The sequence below is a fragment of the Miniopterus natalensis genome, chromosome 9, assembly GCF_054644295.1.
Source record: "Miniopterus natalensis isolate mMinNat1 chromosome 9, mMinNat1.hap1, whole genome shotgun sequence".
Classification (NCBI taxonomy): Eukaryota; Metazoa; Chordata; class Mammalia; order Chiroptera; family Miniopteridae; genus Miniopterus; species Miniopterus natalensis.
In genome coordinates, this window is record NC_142089.1 from 8,250,646 (window position 1) to 8,271,271 (window position 20,626).

The following is a 20,626-nucleotide window of genomic DNA, read 5'->3' on the forward strand; positions in this document are numbered from 1 at the left end:
GGGGTTGGGAGAGACAGCCGACCCACAGACGCTCGGACAGACGGCTACGGCGGGCCGCGCCTCGGGGGGTGGGGGCGAGGCGGGCGGCCGCGCGGCGGGGAGGCGCCCTGCGGAGCCCGCGCCCCGCTCCGCCCCCCGCCCCCGGCCGGCGGCCGAGCGCAGCCCGCTGAGCCGCGGGAGCGGAGCGCGGCCGTGACGGCGGCGCGCGCGGGGCGGGGGAAGGGTGGGAGGGGCGCAGGGGCGCCCGCGCGGAGGGGCGGAGGCGCCGAGTCGAGCCGAGCAGAGCGCTCCGGCCACCGGCGGCCTCCGCCAGGATGCTCCAGCCCTCGGGCTGCTCCGCCGCCAGCCCTCCCCGCTGTCCCGGGCGGCCCGCGCTCGGCCCGGGGGCGCGGGAGCCACAGCGGGAGCCGGAGGCGGGAGCAGCGAGCGGGAGCCCGAAAGCACGGTGAGAGCAGCCGCCCTAACTCGAGGGCGGGCGCGCGGGCGGACCCCGGGCAGGGACCCCCGGCGGGAGAACTCTGGGTGGGGAGAGGCTGTCCGCGGTCTGTCGGTAGAGGCTTCGGTCCGAGGGCCCGAGGGCACCGCTTAGGGCTGCGCACCGCCCCAAATTGGGGACTTCAGGAGGTAACTTCCCCGGGGCTTGTCCCTGCGTCTGTCTCCAGCCTGCGGGCTGAGCAGCGCCGTCCCGGGCCCTGGCTTGCGCAGGGCGGGGGTGGCCGTTCTGGGAGCCGCCCACCCCTGCCTGGCGTAGTCGGTGTGGGGGAGGGTGCGGTGTCCGGGACCGCAGTCCCGCCCGAGTCCCGCTGCCCTGCGGTGGCTCGGACACGCCCTCGGGGCTGGGCAGGGCTGGGGGCCCCTGGGGCTGGACCCGCAGGCGGGGTCTCGCTGGGTCGGGCGGGAGTGGGTCTGAGCACCGAGTATCGGGGACCGAGGGGACGGGGGTGTGCGGGAGAAGCGGAGGCTCCGAGCCCCGAGCGCAGCCCCGGGCGCGCCAGGCCGCGCCTTGCGGGTGACCGTCTGCGGCGCGGCAAAGAGCAGCCCCGGGCGGCCGACGGAGCCCGGGAATCCTTTCAAGTTCTGGGTCTTCTTTGTTGCGCAATCGAGCCCTGGGGCCACGCGGCCTCATTGGCCGGGGCCCGTGACGTCACGCCGGCCCCGCCCGCAGACCCTGCTGCGGAGGGAGTCTTCCGGGCTGTGGGTCCCAGGCCTATGACCCCTGCAGCCTGCGCTTTGATATGAGAGCGGAATGGGGACCCCACTGGAGGGAGCCCAGCCTGGCGTCCGGCCCCAAGTGTCCCTTGTTCATGAAAAAAGAACAGCAAGTGTGTGATCTGTGGGTCACCATTCTGGAGAAAGGGGGACTCCCTATTCCCTTAGAACCATCCCCCTCTCACTCTGAATTTGGAGGTCTTGGTGTACACTCCCCACTCTCACCCTAGTGACATTCGTCTCTGATCTCAGGAGTCCGGCCCCCGAAACCATCACTGACACTTCCCTCCCTGTTTTGCACTAGGCTGCAGCCTCAGTGTTCCCCTCTGCAGTGTGGGAACAGTAGGGTCCACCCTGCAGGGATAGGAGGCTCATCTTAACTAGAGGAGAAGAAGAAAAAAAAAGCCTTGTTCCTGAGCATTTTGGGATTTGAGAGGTCCAGATTTTTTAAAAAAATTTTTTTTGAGAGAGAGAGAACATAGATTTGTTGTTCCATTTATTTATGCGTTCATTGTTTGCTTCTTGTATGTGCCTTGACCCGAGATCGAACCTGCAACCTTGGCATATCAGGATGATGCTCTCCCTAACTGAGCTACCCGGCCAAAGCCTGAGAGGCCAGGATTTTTTATGAGGCATACTGAGTTTGGATCCTCGCTTTGGCACATAGTAGCTTGGGCAAATGGTTTTACCTTTCTCTGCCTCTGCTTGACCATCTTTAAAATAGGGCTGGTGACATTACCCAGCACACAACATCACTGGGGATGCTCACTGGGTGGAGTGTGCCTGTTCACAGGAGGATGCTTCCTCCCTATACCCGCAGGGCATGCTCCCCTGCCTGCAAACCTAAAGCCTTGCCCTGCAGTGAGGCCCCATTACGCTAGACTAGGGGATCACCTGTTACATGAAGGGTTGTGCCAGTGGTAGCCTGTGGCTCCTTCCCCACCACCCTGCACTAGTGTCACAGGGGTAAGACAGAGCCTGCTTGGGCATCTCAGGGAAGGCCTCCCAATCGGCCAGCTGACGTGGCCCAGTGCAGGTGGAAAAATGCTGACCCACCAGGTGCATGCTGAATCCAGTTTCCTATTTGATAATTCAAAGATCACTGATGACTGCAGCCTCTGGACCATAGGAGCACCCACACTCTGCCTGCTCTGGACCCCAGCAGGCTGCCAGGTACCCCACAGGGCTGGGGGCAGCCCTGTGGCCTCCTCACCCCCAAAGCTGGCCTGTCCCAAGTGCTGATCAGGGAGACTCTGTGACCCACACTTCCAAGCTCAGTGTTTTAGCCCTTAAGAGACAGTGTAGGTGAGCGAGCCGGGAGGGCTTTGGTGCAGACATCTACATGGCAAGCATCTATTGAGCACTTACTGTGTGTCCGGCTCCATGCTAAGCACTTCCCCTGGCATAGCTTATTGAGTACCTACAGTGCTTTTCAAGGTAAGTACTATCATGTTCAGCTTACACATAAGAAAGCCAAAGCCCAGCTGAGTGAAGGAACTAGTGGGGAGCTGGAGTCTATCAGCTCTTACCTCACATTGTGTGGCTCTGTATGCTGAGGTCAAGGAGGTTTGCTGGACACTGGAATAGCTGCTTCAAGGGTCCAACAGGGCCACCCTGCCTCCCATATTGGGCCTGGGATAGGGAAGGGAAGGCCATTCTGCAAGCGGAAGCCTCACGTTGAGAAGGAGGCTTCTGACACCAGAAGTCCCAAGAGCCCCTTAGGAGGCCCTTAAGGGACACTGGTGTGTTCCATCCAGAATGGACTCCTCCCCTGGGCCAGGGGTCTGGGCAGGCCCACAGCAGAGACACCAAGATGAATGACACACATCCCTCAGAGGTCCCTCAGTGTCCAGGGGCATCAGGCCACAGACAGACCGAGAGAACTTCGGGCAAGACAAGCATGGGCCAGGGCCTGGCTGTGCTGGGAGGTGTGTCCTCTGCCCTGAGCGCTAGGGTCCTACAGTGGCCTGTCCATCCCAAGCTAGAAACAGTCCCTGGCGGATCATGTGGCTCTGCGGGGCCACAAGTGCGGCCAATGAGATTAAATAGGCTCCCCGATGAGAAGGGCCAACTGTAGACAGAGCACACAGAGAACCTCCACTTAGCGTACACTTCTCCCCACACTACCTGCTCCAGGCTATGGCCAGAGGGGCCTGTCATCGGGGCCTCACATCAGGGACTGGCCAGCACTCCCCACTGGAGGCAGCTGAGGGCTGCCAGGCTGGCAAGGGGGAGGGAGATACTGCCCAGCCCTCCAGCAGGATGGGGCAGTTCTGTCTTGGATCAAGGTCTGGTCCCTGCCCTGTGCCCAAGGCACCTGTAACATAATACCACCACCCAGAGCACCCACTGTGCATAAGACCTGTCCACCCCAGCCTCCCCCTGAAGTATCCTTGTCCCATTACAGTGGGGGACAGGGGTGCAGGGACCTTGCTCGAACCACACAGCTAGAATGCTGGAGCCTATGGTGGAGTGGAGGCCTTCCAGGATGTGGAAGGCCAGCTGGGGGTTCACCAGATCACCCCTACCTCACAGGGGAGGTTTAGGGGACTCACCCTCCCAGGCACATCCTCATTTTGCCAAATGAAGTGGGACAAATTAAGATGAGGGTCCCCGGCGTGCACTGAGGGAGCCTTGCAAGGGCTGTCCTAGGATTTGGGGATGTTTGCTAGCAAGAGGGCTTGTTGCGGGATAGGGCCAATTGCACACATGGCTTGGGATGGCTTGGGATGGCAGGGATGGCTTGAAAGGAAGCCTAGATTCCACACATTAACCAAGAGTGGCGGGAATGAGGAAACATGCACTTATTAGGGACCTGGGGTGCCAAGGACAGGGGCCACAGACAGTGGAGAGGAGAGTGAAGCAGCCCAGCGTGAGCCAGAACCAACAGGTGATGGCATACTGGGTGAACCTCTCCATCTCCCACCCCCTGGAGCCCCGCCCGATGCTATAGCTAGAGGGAGAGTCACTGAGCACTCATTGGCTTCTCCCCCACTGCAGATGCTCGTGGTCCCTGGTGTCCTCGGGTCACCCGGTGTGAGGGCTGCTGCTCCGAGCCAAGGCCTGGCTTCGAGGAGGATGCCCCAGCTGCCTGCCAGCTCCTTTCTGCACCATGAGTGATGAGCGGCGGCCACCTGGCAGCGCTGTGGGCTGGCTGGCATGCGGAGGCCTCTCCCTGCTGGCCAATGCCTGGGGTATCCTCAGTGTGGGTGCCAAACAGAAGAAATGGAAGCCTCTGGAGTTCCTGCTGTGCACGCTCGCGGCCACCCACATGCTCAATGTAGCGGTGCCCATCGCCACCTACGCTGTGGTGCAGCTGCGGCGGCAGCGCCCTGACTACGAGTGGAACGAGGGCCTCTGCAAGGTCTTCGTCTCCACCTTCTACACCCTCACTCTGGCCACCTGCTTCTCCGTCACCTCCCTGTCCTACCACCGCATGTGGATGGTTCGCTGGCCTGTTAACTACAGGTGAGCCTCTGGCATGTGCATATGTGCACTTGAATGTCCGTTGTGCTTGGAGAGGGGCACCTGTGGGCATGAACACAAAGACCACCTGTGTACCTGTGTGCATGATGCCCTTGGTGTGGTGACAATGCCCCATGTGGGGTGCCACACCTGTGTTGTGCTGAGGGCGGGCAGAGTGGCTCAGGAGGGGCCCCTCGGGGCTGTGGGGGCATGCACATGTAGGGATGCATGGGTGTGCAGTGTCCGGTACAGAAATGCTTGGTGAGAAGGACATGTGACAATGTGCATGAGTATCCCCTGTGCAAGGGACAAAGCGCACCATGCTGGTTGTGGCATGCCTGTGATGTACTGGGGGCCAGGGCAGTTGGGGATCCTCTGTAGGTCCCCAGGGCCCTGGAGAGACCCTGTCAGTGACACTGAGTCCCTCTGTCCTACCCCTACCCCGTGTCAGGCTGAGCAATGCCAAGAAGCAGGCGGTGCACACGGTCATGGGCATCTGGATGGTGTCCTTCATCCTGTCAGCCCTGCCTGCTGTCGGCTGGCATGACACAAGTGAGCGCTTCTATGCCCACGGCTGCCGCTTCATCGTGGCTGAGATCGGCCTGGGCTTTGGGGTCTGCTTCCTGCTGCTGGTGGGAGGCAGCGTGGCCATGGGCGTGGTCTGCACAGCCATCACCCTCTTCCAGACGCTGGCTGTGCGGGTGGGGCGCCCGGCGGACCGCCGTGCCTTCACCGTGCCCACCATTGTAGTAGAGGACGCGCAGGGCAAGCGCCGCTCCTCCATCGATGGCTCCGAGCCGGCCAAGACTTCGCTGCAGATCACGGGCCTGGTGGCCACCATTGTCTTCATCTACGACTGCCTCATGGGCTTCCCCGTGCTGGTGGGTGAGCCTGTCGGTTGTGGGAGCCTATCAGGGGACGCGGGCTCTGGGACGGCCCTAGGGCGGACACACTGTAGGCATCAGGTGCTCGAATCCTCATACCCAGCCCTCTAAGGGGGGCATTATCCATGCCCCCACTTTACAGGCTTGGAATCCGAGCTTCAGAGAGGTAAATGACCAACCCAAAGTCAGGGCAGCCATGGTGGGACTTGAACTCACCAGGTGACTTCACAGCCCAGGGCCTTTCTGCCACATTGCAGGGACCTTGCTCACCGGAGTGAGGCCCATTCAATGCAGAGGGTATGAAAGGTAGGGTAACATGCCCACAGGCTTCCTGGTGGGTCCAGGTCCTAGGATGTAGAGAGTGAGGCTTTGGTGTGGCACAGTCAGCTTTGGATTGGGAGGCAGGACCAGCTTTGAATGTCTGCTGGGGAGCTGGACTTCGTCCCAGGGCTGGGGAGGTGAGGTCAAGGTGAGATCTGGTCTGAGGAAGGCCCTGCCAACAGGGTCCAAGGTCCACCGAGGCTAACTGGGGTCCTGCCGGGCCTGGGCCTAGCTCTGGCCCAAGAATGAAGTCTAGACCTAAGAGCCAGCCCTTCCCACCCATGGGTGTCTAGCCCAGCCCCCTGAAGAGTCTGGAGCAGGACAGATTAGGGTGTAGGGACAAGGACCAGGAGAAGCTTCATCCAAACAGCTGGGTAGGTCTTTGTCCCTGGAGACACTGCAGGACACAAGCTCAAGAAGGTGACAGGTGGGGTGGCAGCCTCATAGTCAGAGATGCAACCCCTAACCACCTGCTGTTCCATCTTTGGTGGACCCAGCACCCCCCAGGTACAGGTTCCTCCTATGTGCAGTGGAGCCTGGGGTCCCCCGCCCTGTGCTGAGGGGGAGAAGTGTGTATGAAATTGCCCCCCAGCTTCTCTTCAGGGCAGGAAAGGGGGTGCTGTTTATGGAGCCCACTCCATGCTGCAGACCTGGTACAGTGTCTAGAATCTGTCTCATCCTGTACGGTGTTCTTGGCCCATTTTACAGATGAAATTGAGCCCCAGAGAGGTTGAGCACCTTTCTGAGGGGCACACAGCTCATATGGCAGAACCAACGTGATGTCTGCATCATGCCGTCTTCCTCTCTGATGGGGGACTAAGTTAAATGTTACTCTGGGGGTGGGGGAATGGGAGAGGAGGGATGAGGGACCCTGGGCAGTGACCCAAAGGCCACCTGGCTGGACCCTCTGATCCTCAGAAACTGCTCAGACTCCTCCTCTGGGGCCTGAGGCCTAGACCCCCAGTGTATGGGCAGGGCCAAGGAGGCCACTGCCATGCGGAAGTAAGGAGGGCAGAATTGTCCCTGAACTGGGAGGCTTGAGACCGGCTTCTCCAAGCCTGTTTCCTCTTCCCAGAAAGGGGGTGGTAATCCATGCCTGCACCCCTGTCCTCGGGCAGTCATGGGAGTACCATGAGGGAAGTCATGCCCAGTGCTGCCTGGTACACGGGGCTATGACTATCTTGGCAGCCAGCAGCTCTCAGTGGGCAGGGCTTCTGCCCTCACTCTCTGGCTCTTTCCTGCCCTCGAGCCTAGAGCTCTGTCTGCCACCACTGCCCCTCCTCTGGCAGGCGGGCAGTCAGACCTGCCATCCACATGGGAGAACTGAGTCCGGGAGGGGAAGCTGTAGCTGTGCGATGGGGGTCCTGCCGAGTGCCAGGCTGAGCACTGTGCCCACAGGTGGTGAGCTTCAGCAGCCTGCGGGCAGACGCCTCGGCGCCCTGGATGGCGCTGTGTGTGCTGTGGTGCTCAGTGACCCAGGCCCTCCTGCTGCCCATATTCCTCTGGGCCTGCGACCGCTACCGGGCCGACCTCAAGGCTGTCTGGGAGAAGTGCATGGCCCTCATGGCCAACGATGAGGATTCCAGCGATGGTGAGGATGCCCTGAGAGTGGCCCCTGAGGAGAGGGACATCTGGGTGAGGTCACTGGAGTCACTGGGATAACAGGTGTAAGGTGACCACCCCATGGCACTGAGGTGATCCCATTGTCAACCACTAAACATCCCGTTTTACTCCCAAATGTGCTTGATCCCCTAAGGGACCCCAGTGTCCCATGGGGCATTCTCCGATCCCGCTTGCCTGCCCCAGGCAATAGCTGTGGACACCAGCTACTGTATGTGTTCGGAGCTTCCAACCTTAGGGGTCCCCAGTGACTCCTGCAGACCCAGGTCCTATCTCCCCCACCAATGACAATGCTACCCTAAGCTAAGACCTTGCCACATACCAGACACTGTCAGCCCCTTGTGTGAACTTAGTCTCCCCAAACTCATAAGGTAACCTTAGGTCGCACCCCCATTGACAAGGAAACTGGCTCAATGTGTGACTTCCTCAGTCCCAAAGTTAAAAGGTGGCAGAGTCAGGATTTGCACCCAGGACCCGGCCCTTCCTCTTTTCCACTAACCAGCCCTCTGCCCTGCGAATGCCTGTGGGGGACCCTGGACTAACATGGATGCCCCCAAGTTTCCCTGACCCTAAGCTTCTGCCCCACCCTGCAGATACCAGCCTGGAGGGTGGCGTGCCCCAGGACCTGATGCTGGAGCGCTCCCTCGACTACAGTTACGGGGGCGACTTCGTGGCCTTGGACAGGATGGCCAACTACGAGCTGTCCCTGGAGGGGGGCCTGCCTCAGTTCTACCCGCTTGGGCCCTTGCAGGAGGACAAGATGCAATACCTGCAGGTAAGGACAGGGCAAGGCACCCAGTGCGAAGGTGGGGGGCATCCTGACCTCCCCCAGGACTTTCCCCTCGGAACCCGTCTCATGCCTGCCCCAGCTCGGGGGTGGCTTTCACCCTCCCAGGATGGGCCAGGTGGGGCACCCCAGCCCCTGTGCCTGCTCCCCTGTGCTCCGGGAGAGTGGTCTCTCTGGCGCCTGTTATTTCCTCGGGCAGCACCGCACTCCCGGGCCTTCTCCCCAAGCACCCCAGGTACAGACGACAACACCGGGGCTCGGAGAGACTGGCACTTGCCCTTAATAGAACCAGGGTGCCCTCTGCCCCAGGCGTCGCTCCTGATCCTCCAGCCGCCTGGCCCCGTGTGGGGAGAAGTGGGTCCCTATTTTCTACGAGGGCAGCCAGGGTGACCCTGCCGGTCCCCGCAGGTCCCGCCCACGCGGCGCTTCTCGCACGAAGACGCGGACCTTTGGGCGGTGGTCCCGCTGCCGGCCTTCCTGCCGCGCTGGGGCTCGGGCGAGGACCTGGCCGCCCTGGTGCAGCCCGCGGGGCCCGACCGGCGCCGCGACAGCCTGCTGGCCCTCGTGGAGGACGCGCCCCCGTTCCGGCCGCGCCGCCGCTCGGCCGAGAGCCTGCTGGCGCTGCGCCCCCGGGCCCCGCACGGCGGCCCGCGCCCCGCGCGCGGCTCGCCCCCCGGCAGCCCGCGCCGCCGCCCCGGGCCTGGCGCCCGCTCCGCCTCCGCCTCGCTGCTGCCCGACGCCTTCGCGCTGACGGCCTTTGAGCGCGAGCCGCAGGCCCTGCGCCGCCCGCCCGCCCCGCCGGCCGAGCCCTTTCCCGCACGCGCCCCCGGCGCCCCCGGCACCGCCCGGCCCGGCGAGGACGTGGCGCCCCCTGGCGGTGCCGGCGCGCCGCGGAGCCCCGGGCCGCGCCCGGCCGCCGGTGCGCGCGCCCGGCCCCTGCGCGCGGCCCAGAGCGCGTCGTGGGGCGAGACCTCGGGCCTGCACGTGGCCGGCGGCAGCACCAGCAGCTTCCTGAGCTCGCCCTCCGAGTCTTCTGGCTACGTCACGCTGCACTCGGACTCGCTCGGCTCTGCCACCTAGGGGCGCCCGCGGGGCCAAAGCACCAAAGAAGCGACCTGTCCCCGCAGGGCGCAGGGCAGGGCCGCGCTGAGCCCTCCGACGGCACCTGGACGAGTGCCGGCCACCCCCGGGTGGCAGGGTGTAGCATTGTCGCCTGGAGAAGCGGGAATTGCCTAGAGGGGCGACGGATGCCCTGGAGGACTGCGCCGGGCACTTCATCTCTGGGGTAGGGTGAGGCTGGGCCTGGGTAAAGGCGGGCTCTACACGTGGGCTGGGGAGGAGCCCCAGGACAGGCCACCACCAGATGGGACAAAGGTGGGCTCTGCAGGATGGGGAGCCACCCCGGACTGCCCGGCTTTCCACTGCACTAGAAGTGTCCCACCTCAGGGGGTGGGGTACAGAGGGTCTCTAAGCACAGGGGTCTTCAGAGCCCAAACAAGTTCTCAGAGCAGGTGTCCCTGCTAACCCGTTCTGCCTCTGTTTCCCCATCTGTGATGAGCAGGTGACCATATTAACTCTCAGGACTGAAGAAGTCTGCTGGTCCAAGTGCTCTGACCACTGAGTGGACAGGGCATGAGAGGTAGTTTAGGGCCCTCTGTGGCCCCAGGCCGGAGGCTTCCTACTCTCAGTGTCCCTGGCCCCCTTGGGAACTCACTCCACGCCCCCAGCTAAAGCACACCACTTGGACATCGTGGCCATCAGCACTACACCCGCCTCGACCACTGCTAACTGTCCTCACTTGCATCAATTTTCATTGCCTGTCCCCACCCCGTGGGCCATCTCTGTGATTCCCACCGTGAAGGTTGTGGGTACATGATGGGAAGGACTGAAGCAAAGGGGGAGGTGGGCTTCCTTATTCTGGTGTCCACCCCCAGCCTCATCCCCCACCCTACAGGTCTGGCCTACAGCCTCCCAGGTTCTGGGTTTAAGGCCTGGTTTCTGAGAAGGGTCCTCCCCCACCATGTGGACAGGACTCTTCTTTGCTCTCCCTCCTGGCAGACCCCTTGTGGGCCTGGACTTTGGCATGGGCCCTGGGGAGGAGACTGCTGGGTCTTCTGTTGGGGGAAGCCCCTAGACACAGGAACAGATCTAACCTTGAGTTGGAGGGACGAGCAAGTGCAGAGGCTGTCTGGTCCTGGCCCCTGCCTTCATGGAGTGGCCCCAAAACATGAAACTCTGGAGCAGGCCCAGGGCCTGCACACTGTTCCCCCCTGCTCTGCCTCTGCCCTCCAGTGGCTAAGCCTTTCTCTTCACTCCCCAGACCGGGTCCCAGCCCCAGAAGAGGCCAGGGAGGAAGATGTACTGTCTGGCTTCACCTCACCTTCAGAGGTCCCTGTAGTTCCTGCCTGTGGGGTGAACTTGGGGATGAGTTGGCCACGGGCGAGCAATGTAGGGGACTGCTGTTCAGCCCAGCCAGCACTGCTGTGCCTTCAAGGACCACCATGTCATGAGGTCATCAGCTAGCCACTCTTCCCCCTCAGGCTGGCCCATTTGTCACCTTGGGTTTTCACTCATATCCAATGGCAATACTTGCAGGGGACGTGGTACCCCGAAGTCCCTCTAGTCCTGGTTTTTACAAAAACAAAGGGGAGGGAGGACCCGAAGTGGAGGATCCTGGGACTCCCTCTCACACTTTGTGCAGCCGCCTCCCCGGGCCCATTTGCTGCGTTGATGAGCAGCTTGACCCTGGGCTTAGTGGGAAGGGAGTTATGTCTTCATACAACCACTCAGCCCAAAGCCAGGGATCCGTTTGTAGGTTTTTGGGTCTTTTTCAACTAAGCATTTCTCTTCTGTACATAATCCAATAAAAACTTCCTATGATTTGCATCTAGCATTTCTAGTCCAGTTTCATGGAAGCAACTTTCTAGAACCGAACAGCACCCCTGGCCAGCTGCTCCCAAAAGTCTCTCCCTTTGGGTCCCAAATTCCTCTACTAGGGCGCCACTTTTGGATTGGGCTTCCCATTTTTTCTGGTATGTGCTGTGACCCCACACAGAGAGTTTGGGGGACCCAGAGCCCTGGAGTGGGCACCAAGGCCCTAATAGGAGAAGCCCCTACCCCGCCGATGGCTTCAGGGGCCGCTAGTCCCTGGGAGGTTGATTGGAGAGGGCCAGAAGGGCAGGGCAGTTGGAATTTGGAGGCTTCGCCCTAGGTCTGCGGTGCGCGATCGCCACCTGGTGGCCAGAGGAGGTATTAACGCCACCACCCACATTCAGGACTGTGGGAAGCCGAGACCTGAGAAGCCGCCCCCAAACCGCCACAGCCCCGACCTCCCCCCCAACCTGCGCTCCGGAGAGCCCGCTGGGTGGGGTGGGGGAGCCTGGCCGCTCTCTACCCGCAATTTGACCAGTATGGGTTTAGCATAAGATCAAGACAGGGGCAGCCAAAAGTAAATGTTTTATACAAAGTTGATATTTGTAGTTAAAAAAGATGCACTTAAGGAGGCATCTTAGGCTAAATAAGAACCTTGGTAGTCTCTTTATACCCATTTCACAGGTTCGCACTGTTTTTATTCTGAATTTGAAGCTGGTGGGAGGAGGTGCCGAAATCTTCCTGGGCACAGCGCAAGAACCCCGTCCCTTCCCCCACCCCCAGGCACCTCCTTGCGTGTCCGGATCCCCCAAACAGGTGTACAGCGCTCCGAGGGCTGTCGAGGGTCGTGGGCTCCCAGGCGGCCCCAGAAATCCGGTGGCGGGGTCTCTGCAGAGCCAGGACCAGGGTCTTTACCGAGTGGGAAAGGGTGAACTCTCCCCCGAGAGGAGCCAGGCTTCACTCCAGCAGCCCTCAAACTGGCAAGACAGTGCGCGCCCCCTGCCCCCAAGAGTCGCGCGAGCGCCCCCCCTCGCCCCCTCCAGCCATGAGAGCCGCGGGGGCAGAGCGTCGGGTGGGCGAGGAGGAGGGAGGAGCATCTCGCTTGCCAAGGCCAGAGCTCCAAGCGGGCTGCGGGGCAGGGGCAGTTCTGCGCGGTGCTTCTGAGGCGCGAGCCCTGGAACCTCGAGCCCGGGGCTGGGGTGCCGCGCTGCGTGCGGAGGGGGAGGGGATGCGTGGAAAACGAGAAGGCCCAGGGTGGGGGTGGGCTGGGCCCCCCCTCGGGGCGGGCCTGGCGTGCTTTGTGCCGGTGGGAACCCGGCGTCCTCGGAAGGTTGAATGGGCCTGGGCGGGGCAGCGATTCTCCTCGCTGCAAGCGGTCTGCTCTGCGCCACTGCCGGCTGCGACCTTCCCACCACCGCGAGGCTGCGGGGAGGGGGCGAGGGCGGACTGCCAGCTCTGGGCCCTGGGAAAGAGGCGTAGCCCAGGATACCCCGCCCCCGCCCCCCAGCCCCTTTAGAGGTGGGAGAAGGAGAGCGCGAGTCCAGGCTGAGTAGGTGAGGCTGGGGTTGGGGGTGGATTATGCCTAGACCTGCAGACCCTAGTCCACTGTGGCTCCGTGTATTTCCCTGCGTTCTTGGGCACGCGGCACCCTTCCGGCCACCCTCACCACGGGACTAGGACGGACGTTTGAGGTCACACGGGCGCCCGCAAAACTGTCTCTACGCTCGCAGGCCAGACGGAGGACCCCTTGAGTCCGAGGCCCCGCCTGGGCCTCACCAGGGCCGCCACAGGCGCAGCCCGGACCCCGCGCTCTCGGCGCAGGGGCGAGACGCCGGCTGCGGTGCCGAGACGTTGGTGGATGGGCCAGGGAGACCACCAGGGAGGAGGCGCCGGGTTGGCGGGGACCGCGAGCCGCGGGCGGCGGGATCAGGGCTCCAAAAGGCGGGGGCGCAGGGTACGCGCTGCGTGGGCGCCTCGGGACCGGGACTTGCGCTGTCCATGGTGCTGCCGGCCGCGCGCTCGTGCACCAGGGGGCAGCGCAGTCCGCCGCCACCCTCCTCTCCAGGCCGCCGAAGCTGGCCAGCGCCGGGCAGGCAGCCACGGAAGCCCGACGGGTACTCGGCTCCGCTGGGGACCGGCCAGAGCCCTGGGGGGAGGGGATCGGGCGGGACAGATGTGGAGGGTAGGGGAGAGTAGAAGAGGGGCAGAGAAAAGGAGAGTTGTAGAGAACAGAGAGAAAGGGAGGGGAGAAGTGTGGAGGGGAAAGGGAGAAGGGAGGGGAGGGGAGGCAACCTGAACATCTCCCCGGAGTCCAGACTTTCTTCCACAGCCTGCGGGCCTTTGCTGCCCCCTCCTCCAGCGTTCTGGGCCCTCCTCACCCAACTGCCCACTGCCCAGCGCTACCTTCTCCACCGTCCCTCCTTTATCTGGCCCTGTGTTATGCAGGGCTCGCTCTGATCCCACAAGCTGCCCCCTCTCGGCTCCTCCCCGACCCTTCCAGGGCCCACCTCTACCTTGCACCGAGTTCTGAAGGCTTTTCATGTACTTGACGCTCAGCTCCAGGATGTCTGCCTTCTCCAACTTGCGTTTTCGGATCTGCGGGTTTGTGGAAAGAGCTCTTAGCTGGGCAGCCCGTGTTGGAGGAGATGAGGCTGGGGACCGTATCACCCACACCCCGAGCCCGTGTTGGAGGAGATGAGGCTGGGGACCGTATCACCCACACCCCGAGCCCGTGTTGGAGGAGATGAGGCTGGGGACCGTATCACCCACACCCCGAGCCCGTGTTGGAGGAGATGAGGCTGGGGACCGTATCACCCACACCCCGTCCCTGTGTCTCACCTGGTGGGAATAGTGTTTCTCCAGCAACGACCTGAGCTGCTCCAGCGACACATTGATGCGAGCCCGTCGCTGCTTCTCCATCAGCGGCTTGGAGATCTGTGGACAAGAGACTGCTGGAGGGCAAGGCCACAGCTGTCTCGCCCTTTGCCTCTGCTGGCCTGGAAGGGTCCCCACCCCGAGCTCCTCAGAACCCCAGACCTTTCGGAATCTGCCTGCAGGGCCGCCGGAGCTGCCCTGGGTCTGGGGCTCAGTGCCCATGTTATGGTATCTGTGCCCTCGAGAGGCCAAACAGCCTTTATAGGGGCCCCTCGTTTACATGTCAATGAGGCGATCCTGGACCCAGGAATCCTGAGGGGGAGGGGACAAGAAGGGGACACACCAGTAAATTCCCCACCTCCTCTGCCTTACCCCTCCCATAGCCCAGGCTTCAGCCTTTCCTCCAGGGTCCCTCCTTCCTCCCCAGCAACCCTGTTTTACCCTCTCTGTCTTTCCTCTATCCCTCTCACCCCCCCCCACTTCCCAAGTCTGGGGTCCCCTCCCATGCCCACTCCCTCCGTGCTTGTCCTGACCCAGTGCCCCTAGGTTCTGGGCCTCACCACCAGGCCCACTTGCCCAGTCCTTGCTGCTCTCATCTCTGAGCATTCACAGGGGCGCCCACTGGGTGGTTTGTGGGCCCAACCAGCTTTGAGGCCCAATAATAACTATGACAGAGCACCAGGCCTCCGCCAGCTTGATGAAGATGCCGAGGTGGGGGGCAGGGCGGGGAGCACCCGCCAGCTAGGCCTTTCTGTGGGCTTCACGCTCTGGCCGAGCTGGCAACGCCGCATTAGTAGCCCTAATGTCGGGACAATGAGGCAATTTTCTGCCTGTGGCCGCTCAAAGCCGGGCACAGGCTGGGCCTGCGGGGGCCACACGGCGACATGTGTCCCATTAAAGCGTGCAGCCCGCCCGCAGGGCCGAAACCAGCCTCCTCCTCACGGGGGCCTTGGGACTGGGAGCGCTCCTGTGCCAGGATGCAGCCTGGGCTCAGGTGCCCTCTGGCCCTGTGAGGAACTTTGCTCCTTGCCGGGGAAAGTGGGGCAAGCTGCAGGCAGCCTCAGCTCAGGGCCAGTCAGAAGAGCTTTCCCCGGCCCCAGCCCGGCGCTTCCAGGCTGTCCTGGCTGGACAGGGCAGGCTCTGAGAGCCCTGGCCTTACAGGGAAGGCCTGGAGCTTATCCCCCCTCCTCTGGGTCCCGACAAATGGAAGGTGGGGGTGGGGAAGACCACTGATCACCTGAGAGCGCGTCATCCTGCACTTTCGGAGGCCTGGGACCTCAGCCTCCTCTCAGTCCTCTGTGGCCGGAGACCCAGGGAGCTCAGGGAAGGAGGCGCCTGCCCAGGACGGCCGAGGCCACGGAGGGGTTCCTGCTGTCCTGGGTTTGGCCCCCGGGCAGGACTCCAGTAGCTGTGACTGACCGGAAGGTTGAAGTCCAGGGAGACCCTGGGTTCAAAGCTACACAACTCCCTTTGCTGGACTCTCATAGTCTCCGTTTCAGGGTTTGTAAAATGGGGTCCCGCACAATGCGGAGCCCCGCGGCTGCTTTCGAAGGCGATGGGAAGTCGCGTGGACACAAACGTCCCGCAGTTGAGCCCTGCGGCTGAGACGTGAATAAATTGGCCTTTGCAGGGCCTCCACGTGAGGGGGAGGGGAAACTTGCAGGGTTCTGGGTGGGCCCCCCAGCTCCCTCCACGCCGGGCATCTCTCCCCCTCCCCGCCTCCGCCCGGGGGATAACGAAAGGCCCCGCGGGGGCGGCGGCGTCCCCAGGCGCGGAGCTGCGTGGAGAGTGGCGCCCCGCCTTCCTTTCAGGCTGAGGCTGCGGTGACGGCCACTCCAGGGCGCTCTTCCGCCCGGGCCGCGGGCCCACGGGCCAGATGCGGGCCGGGCCGGGCCGGGGCGCGCGGCGGGGCCGAGGCCAGGCGGAGGGCGCCGGCACGCGCCGCGCAGCTTTGAAGCGCCGGGGCTGGCGGGGCCCCGCGGCCTCCGAGCGCTCGCTCGGGCTCGGGCTGGGGCGGCGGCGGCGCGGTACAAAGGCGCCGCGGGGCGGGCGGGCGGCGCAGCCGGGCACAAAGGGGGCGGTGGAGTGTTAAGGGCTTTGTGCCGGCCCCACAAAGCCGCGCCCGCGCCCTCCCCCTCGGGGCCAAGCTCGGGGCGCCCCGCCGCGCGCAGGCTTCCAGCTGCAGCACATCTGCCCCGGAGCTGGGCGCGCGCCCCGCTCTGGAGGACCCCTCGCACCCCCGCCTGGGCTCCCGAGCCGCGCGGGCAGCGGGGCAATTTGTCCTTTAGTTATGATCCCTCCCCATAAACCGCCGCCCGCGGCTTTCAACTCCGGCGCATTAGCAAACCAAAGGACCTCGGCGCGGCTCTCGCGGCCCGCAGCGGGAGCCCAGGGCCCACCCCCTCTCCAGAGTTAGGGCCACCATAAAGGGGCCCACGGGCCGCTCCCGCCCGCACCCCGGCTCTCGCAGCTCCTCGGGCCACCAAAGCTCTCCAGCCGGTGCCCAGGGATCCCAGCCGCGCAGGGTGGGGCCGTTCACGTGGGTGGCTTAGTGTTTCCTAAGCAGTGGAAAATTGACCGCAAAGTGCTCTAATTCTCAATGTTCTGCTTTAGCTGCTGGGGCGAGGCGGGCGGGAGCGGGGGGGGGGGGGGGCGGGATTCGCAGCCGCCAAGATCCGCCCCCGCGCACCTCAAGAGCCCCCTGCTGTCCCACCCCCACCCGGGCACGGCTGGCTGCCCCCTCCACCCCTCGGCACCTTCTCCGGCTGTGGTCTCCCCACCTAGACTGACTCCCCCCACCCCACTTTCCCAGCTTCCCCTCTCCTAGTCCGGCTCTCCCGCCACCAATCTCGCCTCAAGCGGGCTGAGGGTCGCACCGATCTCACAGCCGATGCTCGAAAACGGCGTCCCCCACCTCTTCCCCGTTTGACCCCAGTTCGGGCTCCTTGTGCGCAACCACTTCCCCCACTAAGCTAAAGGTGAGGTCATCGGAGAAGATCGTAAATAAGTCTCCACCGAGTCCCCTCTCCCATCGATGCCAGGGCTGCGGACCCAGTTCCGCTGCGTCTCGGATGCTGTTGGCCAGTCCCGCGCCTGGGCGTCCGGCGCACACTCAGGCAGGCCGAGCCCCCAGGCGCGCAGGGGCCGGGGAGGCATTTTCTGAAGTGGGGATGCGGCAGGGGTTCACCCCGCGCCCTGACGGTACTTTACGCTAAAGCTGCCAGGAAGGGCATGGACCAACTCGGAAGCCGGGCTGTAGGCGACCTACTTAATTTCCATGTTTAGGCTCTGGGGCCCCCTGGGCGCTTGGAAAGGAGCACAAGTCCAGGCAGAGCGCTAGGGAGACCGAGGCTGCTCATGCAAGGAACAGATTCACCCGGTAGCTCAGGAGGGCCCTGGGGGCTTCTGGAGCTACTGAGAGCGCGCTGCTTCCTCACGCTGGGGAATTAAGGCGAAGGGTGACTAGTCTTTGCGCTCCCTTGTCCCCTTTGGCTTTCTTGACTTTGCCAAAAAAAACCCCAAACCCAAAACCATTACAGAGCAAATCAGGTCTGGAAACGAGGTGGGGAGGGGATTTGCAGGCTCCAGGACAACAGCCCTATTAGACGTTCCGCCAGCCATCCCAGCTCACAGCCCCGTGCAGCCTGTCTGCCTTGTGCGGGAGCCCTTTCCTTTCTGCACACCCCCCCCCCCCCCGGGGGCATTTAAAGCAATGCTCACTGGTGAATGTTTTGAAGCCTACTTGGGGTGTGGTGACTGGTGGGAGAAATGCACCGTTCCCCTCCACAGATGCATTTCAAAGTGGAATGGAGTGATTGCTCCGTGTAATTAACTATTGGGACACAGCAAAAGCACTGGAATGACTCAGCCAATTGTCTCCAGATGGGGTTGGAGAGGCTTCGATTGTTTAACTCTCTTTAGCTGTGTTGGGACTCCAAATAGCTCTGCAGCCAAGGGTCCTCCAGGGGACAAAGGCTGGGACTCTGGTGAGTGCATCAACACTGAACCCGGCTGGCCCAGCTCCAGGAGGGTGAATCCAGAGAGACCCCCATTGTCCCAGCCTTTTGTGTTTCTCCCCAGCTGGCTCTAATCTTTAAATATTTACCCGGCTGCTTTGTGCACATATGACTTATGCACTTTGGGCTGAGGTGCTCATAAATTACGCGTCATTTACCCATTTCCAGACCAGAGAGGGGAGGCTTTCATGACTGGAGCCCAGAATGGCCAGGGGAGGGAAGAGAAAACTTTTGGAGGACCAGGGTTCCCTCCCGGGAAGAGCTGCAGCCACATTGGACAGCCTCACCCCCGCCTCCACGTGGGAACTGGAGGCAGCCTGTAAGTGATAAGGGGCCCAGGAGGCCACTCTAACAGCAAGTGACTGGGGACCCACAAGCAGAGAGGAAGGAGAGGCCTGGTGCCTGGACTTTTTCCTACTTGGTGCCAAGCTTGAAGAAGAGCAAATTTTTCATCCTGGGAAACTGTTGTGGATGGAGGTGCTTGGTTAACGCCCATCCTTGCACCTGCCTCTTGCTTGCTCTGCAGCCCCACCCCCACCCCATTCTCTCTTGTTCAATAAAGCAATCCGCTGAAGAAGAGGAAGACTGATTTCATCTCAGGCTGCAGTTTAACTTGGAAAAGTCAAGGTGGCTCTTAGGATTCTTTAAACAAGAGGGATCCTGACTTGGGCCAGCAGAAGATGGAAGGCCACCTCAGCTGGTGGGAGGATGGCGGGATGACAGGGCAGAGGGAGGGCCCTACAGAAGGCCCTGCATGAGAAAGAGCTCCCTTTGTGCTGGCCTTGCAGCTCCTAGAACAAAACACATTCAAATGCTTATTTACACCCCCCAAAAAAGGGGGGGCAAGCAAGGCATCGCAGGGCTGAGCAGTTTTCCTTTTTTTTTTTTCTTATATTTTTGTAGGCTTGCTATTCCCTTGGACAGGGGGGTGACACTGGAGAGCAGGGTGCAGAGTGGATTTGTTTGATCAGATTGCTTTCCTCTGTGGTGGGAAAGCAGAGTGTCTTTCCCTCTGTCTTCCTCTCTGTTTTCCTCTGTGTGTTTGTATCTTTTTGTGTTACTTCATTTCTCTGGGTCTATGTAAGTGTGTGAATATATTTTCTTACTTGCCTTTCTCTTCCATCACTGGCCTGTGAGCCCTGAGCCCTGAGAGATTTAGCAACTCCAGTAACTTCTAAAAATTCCCCATCCCTCTTGTCTGGCCCTATCTGGGAGGTGACTGCTTCCCCTTTCTTTCTCCCTTCTCCAAGATGGGACTGGTAGGGTCTAAGGTGAAGTGATGGGCAGAGGAGATAGGAGGCTCTCCAGTCTGGGTTACATTACTCTGTGCCCCAAGAATGGGGATGGTGCCTGGGGGAAATCGGGGCCATAAGTCAGCGTGGAGAGCAGAAGTCAATGGCCAGAGATAGAGGTTCCTGGGAGCAGCTCTGTGCCCCAGGAACATGCTCACACCCAGGCTTGAAGCTGCAAGGAGCACCCTCTAGTGGCCCTGAGGCTTCCTGGCACAGAGGGAGAAGTCCTGAGTCTGAGAAACTGGGGCAGAGGCAGTTCAACAGGCCTCCTTCCCACATGGCGCTGGGGATTTTGGATTCTAAAACATTAAAAATCTCCTTTTAATTCTGACCAACTGAGTTCAGCACATATCTCCTGAGCATCATTTACACCTGGTACTAGGCTTTACAGAATGTTATCAATACTTGACTGTGAAATCAGGATCCCCATTTTACAGAAACTGAGGCTCATAGAGTTGATTTTGCCGGAAGTCACAAAGCTGGACTGTAGCTGCACTGGGCGCCCCCCCCCCCCATTCCGGCCCAGGCTCTCTATTCTTTCCTGAACCCAGCTACCCAAATGCCAGACGTCCTGTCAGGTGCCGCGGGGACAGAGGAGAGTGGGGCAGCCAGGGGCTCAGAGGCAGGACCTGGCTGACTGCAGCTCACAGCCCGCCTTGCCTCGGCGCTGTCTGGTCCGCCGCTCTAGGCTCCAGCCTCTCCTGGGGCCTGTCCCCTATCCTGGCTGGCACTTGCTTCCTCCTGCCCCTGTGACTCCAAGCTCCGTGCCACCCTCCCTCCCTCCCCTTAGACGCCCTTGCTCTCATTTCCAGTGGCAGGAGGGCTGCGGGTCCCCGAGGGCCCCAAGACCTAGCTGCAGCATCTCTTCCACAAAGACTCTTAACCCTCCGGCCCTCCCGCCCCTGGTCCCTCCTTGGGGTTCCTCTCTTTTCATCCTCACTTGGCTCTCCCCCCGACAGACTAGTTTTTTCTAGTCATTTGCTGACTTGCTTTTCTCCCCTGTTGCTCTGTGGCTCCCCAGGTGGGGGCATTATTTATTAACCCTTTAAAAAAGTAAAGGAGAATTTCTGATTATAAAGGATTATACGTTGATTGTGGGCAAAATGGAAAATACAAAAACATATAAAGAAGAAACTAAAAGTCGCCCAGAGTTTTACCACCCGAAGGTAAGGGCTGTTGAGCTTCGGCTTCCGTCTCAATCATTTTCCCCAGGCTCACACAAACGAAGCCAGGACCGCGCCGCGAGCTTCTGAATTCTGCCTTTAAAAAAAAAAAGTTAGCCCAGCC

General features: G+C 61.7%; 2 protein-coding genes across 2 annotated transcripts; one reads left to right on the forward strand and one right to left on the reverse strand.

Moving 5' to 3' along the window:
* Positions 1-375: 375 nt before the first annotated feature.
* Positions 376-11,176, forward strand: GPR153 (G protein-coupled receptor 153). The gene is made up of 6 exons (XM_087820155.1): positions 376-445; positions 4,210-4,677; positions 5,126-5,555; positions 7,278-7,470; positions 8,093-8,274; positions 8,695-11,176. Exons 2-6 carry the CDS (start codon positions 4,322-4,324, stop codon positions 9,364-9,366), a joined length of 1,833 nt encoding a protein of 610 aa, XP_087676281.1. The 5' UTR covers positions 376-445; positions 4,210-4,321; the 3' UTR covers positions 9,367-11,176.
* Positions 11,177-12,929: 1,753 nt separating this feature from the next.
* Positions 12,930-14,253, reverse strand: HES3 (hes family bHLH transcription factor 3). Its single transcript, XM_016214598.2, has 4 exons — positions 14,194-14,253; positions 13,996-14,091; positions 13,671-13,752; positions 12,930-13,303 (listed from the first exon to the last, which is right to left on the reverse strand). The coding sequence occupies exons 1-4, from the start codon at positions 14,251-14,253 to the stop codon at positions 12,930-12,932; spliced, it is 612 nt and encodes a 203-aa protein (XP_016070084.2).
* Between the last annotated feature and the right edge of the window lie 6,373 nt (positions 14,254-20,626).

Excerpts from the sequence above, each read along its gene's own strand:
- GPR153 (XM_087820155.1), top strand. The coding sequence starts at position 4,322 with ATGAGTGATGAGCGGCGGCCACCTGGCAGCGCTGTGGGCTGGCTGGCA. Across the intron at positions 5,556-7,277 it reads TCATGGGCTTCCCCGTGCTG|GTGGTGAGCTTCAGCAGCCT; the intron begins GTGGGTGAGCCT and ends CTGTGCCCACAG. Across the intron at positions 7,471-8,092 it reads CGATGAGGATTCCAGCGATG|ATACCAGCCTGGAGGGTGGC; the intron begins GTGAGGATGCCC and ends CCCACCCTGCAG.
- HES3 (XM_016214598.2), bottom strand. The coding sequence starts at position 14,253 with ATGGGCACTGAGCCCCAGACCCAGGGCAGCTCCGGCGGCCCTGCAGGC. Across the intron at positions 14,092-14,193 it reads CTGCAGGCAGATTCCGAAAG|ATCTCCAAGCCGCTGATGGA; the intron begins GTCTGGGGTTCT and ends TCTTGTCCACAG. Across the intron at positions 13,304-13,670 it reads CCTTCAGAACTCGGTGCAAG|GGCTCTGGCCGGTCCCCAGC; the intron begins GTAGAGGTGGGC and ends CCCTCCCCCCAG.